At 34.5% G+C, this 6056-nt stretch overlaps 1 protein-coding gene across 4 annotated transcripts; it reads right to left on the bottom strand.

Annotated features, from left to right (window-relative positions):
* Nucleotides 1-2805: 2805 nt before the first annotated feature.
* On the bottom strand, nt 2806-5545 carry LOC112455042. 4 transcript variants are annotated; one of them, XR_003040815.1, is made up of 6 exons: nt 5344-5544; nt 4919-5064; nt 4570-4759; nt 4053-4167; nt 3571-3802; nt 2806-3313 (listed from the first exon to the last, which is right to left on the bottom strand). XR_003040815.1 is itself a non-coding variant. In XM_025016730.1 (6 exons), the coding sequence occupies exons 3-6, from the start codon at nt 4614-4616 to the stop codon at nt 3281-3283; spliced, it is 354 nt and encodes a 117-aa protein (XP_024872498.1). In that variant the 5' UTR covers nt 4617-4759; nt 4919-5064; nt 5344-5545; the 3' UTR covers nt 2806-3280. The 4 variants fall into 4 exon arrangements, 3 of the variants coding, with proteins under 3 accessions (XP_024872498.1, XP_024872500.1, XP_024872499.1); XM_025016730.1 differs by having other exon boundaries at nt 3640-3802; nt 4057-4167; nt 5344-5545; XM_025016732.1 differs by lacking the exon at nt 5344-5544 and adding an exon at nt 5227-5251 and having other exon boundaries at nt 3640-3802; nt 4057-4167.
* Between the last annotated feature and the right edge of the window lie 511 nt (nt 5546-6056).

The raw sequence follows: 6056 nt of genomic DNA on the forward strand, positions 1-6056 counted from the left end.
CCGAATCTACCTCACACCCCACCTGTAATCTTGTCACTATTTCCCAAGCTTTTCTATCTCCTATTGCGTAATTGATCACTATTTCCCCCCTTCCTCCTGTAAAAGTCGCCTCCCCCTCCTCACCTCCCTCCTTTGCTCCGTTCATAATTTCCCACCCTTCTTCTTCCACCCATCTAATCAGCCCTCCTCCTACCTATTTATCATTTTATCTTTCGATTTTCTTTCAGCTCCCTCTTCTCTATCCTCCAGCGCTCCTTTCTCCCCTGTTCTCGCATTGAAATCGCCCCCACTATCCATCTCTCCTCTCTCCCTTCCTCCTCTTTTACCGATTTTATCTTACCCACCATCTTGTCCAAGTTGCGCTTACGTAAACTGTTGCCAATCTCCATTTCTCTTTCTTCCATCTTACTTCTCTAATCATTAAACCCTCCTCCTCCACCCATTCTTCTTCTTTTTCTAACCCTTCTCTGACTTCCATCATTATTCCACCTATTGTTTTTCCTTTTCTTCCAACTCTTTCTTTCTTTGCACCCTGTATACTCAAGAACTTCTTTGGCACCCTATTCTTCATCTTCTCCCATTCCTCTCGTTCCAGCCACGTCTCCACCAACCCCGACATTCCACTCTTTTATCCTTTCCCAAAACTCTTCCTGTTTTTCCTTCACTCCCGCTACATTCCAAAAGTTTATCTTTAGGCTTCCTTTCTGTTCCTTCCTTTTTTTCCTCCCTCTTTAATTCTTTTCTTCCCCCTTCTCTTTTTCTCCCTTCTTTTTCCTCTCTTTCACTCCTTTTTACTTTTTCTACTTTACTTTCTCTGACTCCTTTTCCCCCTCCCCTCAGCCTCACCACACTCCCTTTTTTCCTACTCTTCCTCTCCTCCCTCTTCTTTCCACTCTACCCTCCCATCGTTTTTCCTCTCTTCTCACTATTCTCCCTTTTCATTTTTTTGTCTCCCTTTTTTCTACTCTTTCCCTCTTCCTCTGTTCCTTTTTCTTCCCCCCCTCCTCTTTCTCATTTTCCCTTCCATTTGTCAGGACTTCTTTTTCCTCATCCCAACTCCACCACTTCCCCTCCATCCAAATCTTTCCGTACTTTACCCAAGCTCTCCTTCTATTCTTTCTCTCCTTCTCAGTTATCCTCTTCAGACTCCATTACATTTTTCTTTCCTTCAAGGTCATGTCATCCTCTATTTTTTCCATCCTCCCTTTCCACACATTCTTTCTCTGCGTTACCTCTCTTTTTCTTACTCTATCTTTTAACCTAATTAAAACCATCTTCTTTTCTTTCCCCGTTTTTCTTCCTACCACTTTTACCCCTTCTATTCCTCTCTCTAGCCCCATCTCTAGCCATAGCTTCTCTACCGCTTCCTTTAGCCTTTCCTTCACCACCTCCACCCTTTTCACTACTACATTGTTCCTCCTTCTGTCTTTCTCTTCTAACTCTCTCCACCTTTCTAGCTCTCTTACCTTTGCTTCCATTGCTTTATCTCTTTTTCCCCCTTATCTCCCACTTTTCTTCCTCTTTCACTTTTCCCTGCCCTTCCTTCCTCCCATCTCTCCATCTCTTAATTAATATATTTAAATTTATATATTAGTTAACTTCTTTATATACACTACCGCTCATTAATTTCAATATACCCCTATATTTGTTAATTTCTCTGTAAAGGATGAACATGATACATATGTTTTGTACAGAAATGAAAAGATTTGCTGTTATACGTTTGCATGCATTGCATTTTTATATATTATTTATATAAAAATGCGATGCATGCAAGTGAAATGTTTATAACAGCTAGTGCATTCATTTCTGTGCAAAACACGTATCATGATGTTCATCCTTTACAGAGAAATCAACGAATCTTTTACATATTGAAATTATTGAGCGGTAGTGTATATAAAGAAGTTAACTAATATATAAATTTAAATATATTTGCAATATATATATAATAAATATTTTTGTAATATATAATACCTTTCTCTATATTGTTTCTTTTCTTGTCCTTTTTTCTTTGTTTTCTATCTCTATTACTTTCTCTCGTCTTAAAATACCTTTTACTTTTTTATAAACAGCTTAAGGTATCGATACAATAAATAATACTATAAAAGCTACATTTGGATGGAACGGTAATAATTTACACATCCTATTATACCTCTATAATTATGTTAAAATCATAATAGCGTAATGAAAACGATTCATAGGAATAAATGTGATAGTATTTACGAAATAAAATTAAGTATGAAATATACATTTAAGAAATATTACTTTAATGATTATATTATCTTACGTGTTATCAACATTCCATACAGGCAAAGCAAATAGATACTATGATATACAGAATACCTTTAAACAATTGTTTCATTTTCTAACATTTTTCAGATTTATTGTAATATAATCGTATAATCGTCATATTTTTTTACACAGGAATACTAACGCAAAATTATTCGGACATTGTCACTACTAAAATTAAAAAATCAGATGAAGGGTTAGGTAATGTACATATTTTTAATTCACATATCTCTCATTTACTACCGATCATCATTTCACAATGATACATTTGTAACGAAATACCCAAAACGTATATCTGTAATCTAAACACAAGTTTTTATATTCTGGAAACGATACAAGTGTCTTAAAATACTTTTTACTTGTTTCTAAGCAGCATAAAATATCGATACTATCCGAATAGTATAAAAGCTACATTTGGATGGAACGATAACAATTTAGACACCCTACCTTTATAATTATGTTAATTATGATAATTATGTTAATCGTTAATTATGTTAAATCGTCAGATATACTGTAATATAATCGTCATATTGTTTTACACAGAAATACTAACGCAAATTATTCGGACATTTTCACTAAAAAATTAGATGAAGATAGTTTGTAATCAAACAAAGATACTGTTTAGTTAATGTACACATCTTTTTAATTCACATATCTATCATTTACTACTGATCATTTCATAATGATGCATTTGCAACGAAATAGATACGTCAGCAACATTCGAAACCATCGACTGGAAAAAGCATTCCTTTTGGTCTATTCGTTGTGACGGATAAAATCGTATAATTTCAGCACTCAGCAATGGATTCACTTCAATTGATGCGATTTTAAGACAGAGCTCAATTCAAAGAATCCTCGTTGTTACTAAATATGTTAACAAGACCTGTGAATAGCGCTAATTTCCCTGCCATGCGCATATCTTTCTTTTTCGTGGCTGTATCCTGATTAGGCATCATCTTGTCCGCAATATGCTTATAGACTTTTCCATTCAGCATTAACGTAAAAAATAAAAAAGCCGTCGTACCATCTGAAATCGTTATATATAATTGTCTCGGTATTATAATCAATTTTATAATAAGTGTTTCCTCTCCGATAGCATAAACAAAATTAATTTTAGGAAATCTAAATTATTTTATCTTTTTCTGAAGGTAGAATAAAAAACGGAACTAAAAATCAAGTTTTTTTCAAATAATAGACAACTTGAATTAATTATATAATTAATGTTTATAAGAACAATTTTATATTACTATTAAAAGAAATGTTTAGAGCACTGATTACACTTACATTTCCTGGTTAGCGCTTATTATGGCATGTTGTATTTTCTAAATTTTACTTCCAAAACATAGAAAATACCTTCCAGCCTGTGACACCACGTATACGCCAACGAACCTGCACGGTATCGTTTTCAGAATGCATTGTGTAGGATGTCTTTAGGATGTCAAGCTTGACGTGTGCAAACTTCATATGACCAATAAACCTTAACAGTATCAATTGCTTCGCATAACTCTCAAGTCCCCTGCAATATTTTTTAAGCATATTATGAGAAAATGGAAATACTTAATGCTAAAAACTATCAGTTGTTTTGAATACTTAATAAAATTAATTTTCGTTATTCCTCTAATATTGCTGATAAAAATTATATTATAATAATGGATAACAGGGACTCAATTCACAAATATTTTAGCATAACTACAATATAAATTGTGCTACAGAACGTTTCCTCGTTCTTTTCAACTTTTACAATTTACAACACAGCATATACGTACATACATGTGCAATTTTGGATACACCTTTCTTCTTAAAGATCTCTTCGGTATCAGCTCCCTGCGGTCAATATATAGCGGCAAAATTGTATACCATATAGTTGAATATAAAATGTTCCTGCGTGAGAAAACGAGAGAAAAGGAGGACATTTATAATAGGTAATGACACGCGATACGAACCACGCAATAGTGTTAATTCGGGATTGGGAAAAGAAAGAGGGGGTAAAGGAGAAGAGATTCTTACAATTAGAGGCACTCTGTAGCAACTCGTATTATCTAGCACAAAAGGACCTTTTGTGCTAGACAATTATTCCTCAACAGTGTCTGAGAATTATTATATTTTGAAGACGCGAGATTGTACATTCAAAGCATTCAAGTTAACGAAAGTACAGTACAATATAAACATTCTTCGGAGAAATCTTTATTACCCGATAGTGCCTGTCACACGTGCATATAAATACAGATCACTTTCTCGTTCTCTTAACTTTTACAACTTTTACAAAACAACATATATACGTACGTGTGCGATTTTGGATACACCTTCCTTCTGAAAGATCTCCTCGGCATCAGCTCCCTGCCGTCAATATATATTTCACTATCACTATCATCTATCACGCGGCGATGGTCACGACTCTGCCACTGTCACTATCTATTTTTAGGTTACCGTTGTATTCCAGCATAGATCGGTCTTTCTTAACAGCTTCATGCGTCTGTGATTGAGAAAGAAATCTGATAAGCTCTGTATACCAGCTCAATATAAGCAACATATATACGAATATGTATATATATTTTAGATAAAAACAGTCAATAAACTTTTATAAAACAGTACTTTTTGAAATAATACAAGCGATAATAATTTTTATAATTACCTCTCTATATATCTTAAATGTGCATGAATTTTCTTCTAACTATATTTGTAATGTCATCAACTTTTCACGCTTGTTGAATATTTGTGCCATGAGCACCAACAGCTAATCCCATCAGATCTTCTCGAACATTAAATTCATCGGTATATCTAAAATAAGGCAAATTTTACATAATACAAAAACAATGATTATTACTTACATCTGCTTATATATAAAGTATATGATTACAAAGATAAATCTGTATCAAAAATCTATAGTTACTGTAACGTATACCTTAGATTAGATTTGTACGAGCAAGCAATATAACTAACCTCGCGAGACACCACGCGAGCAAACGCCATTGCGTTAAAAAATATTAATGTAAAATATAATTATCCACATACATTATATATAATAGTGGATTATATGTAATAAAAAATCCTACTAACCTCGCAAAACACACCACGCGAACACACGTCACATCACGCGATACACGCGCGAAATTAACTCGCCAAACTCGCCGCGATCTCGATCGCCGTCGTCACTTCGATCCTTGCGTGACGCGACCGAAATTCGCAAATTAAACGATCGTATTTAATGATGAGAGATCACATTAATAATAATATTAACCTCCTAACGACACGACGCGAACTGTCAAATCACGATTGATCACGACGCACACGCACGAAATTCGCGGAACTCGCCGCGATCTCGATCACCCGGCTTCGACCGGCCAATCAGACGCGCGGAAAAGGGACAACACTACGTGCGAGATATTTCGACTCGGAACGCTCACTTCTCGGGTAAACATGGATTTTTTTATTATATACTAGAACAACACAGGCGCGCGCTACGCGCGCGCATTTATTTTGTTTCACGAATATACAACCATACATTTTTTATTTTTTTATTAGAAGTGAAGAGGTAAGTCGCTAATATCGACATAGGTCCTCTAAAGCGACGCCTTCTTATTTCTCGAAAATTAAACACCGCACTTTATTAATGCTGATGAGGACATAATTTACTTATATAATTAAAGACGTAAAAACCTTTACTTTATACATTTATTGATTTTTATACATAAAATCTACTAAAAACAAATCATTCAAAAGCAATTATTAAAAATAAAATTTACCCAAATCTCTTTTACTAATTGTACAGT

This window comes from Temnothorax curvispinosus, unplaced genomic scaffold, assembly GCF_003070985.1.
Source record: "Temnothorax curvispinosus isolate PA1 unplaced genomic scaffold, ASM307098v1 QBEX01005697.1, whole genome shotgun sequence".
Lineage (NCBI taxonomy): Eukaryota > Metazoa > Arthropoda > Insecta > Hymenoptera > Formicidae > Temnothorax > Temnothorax curvispinosus.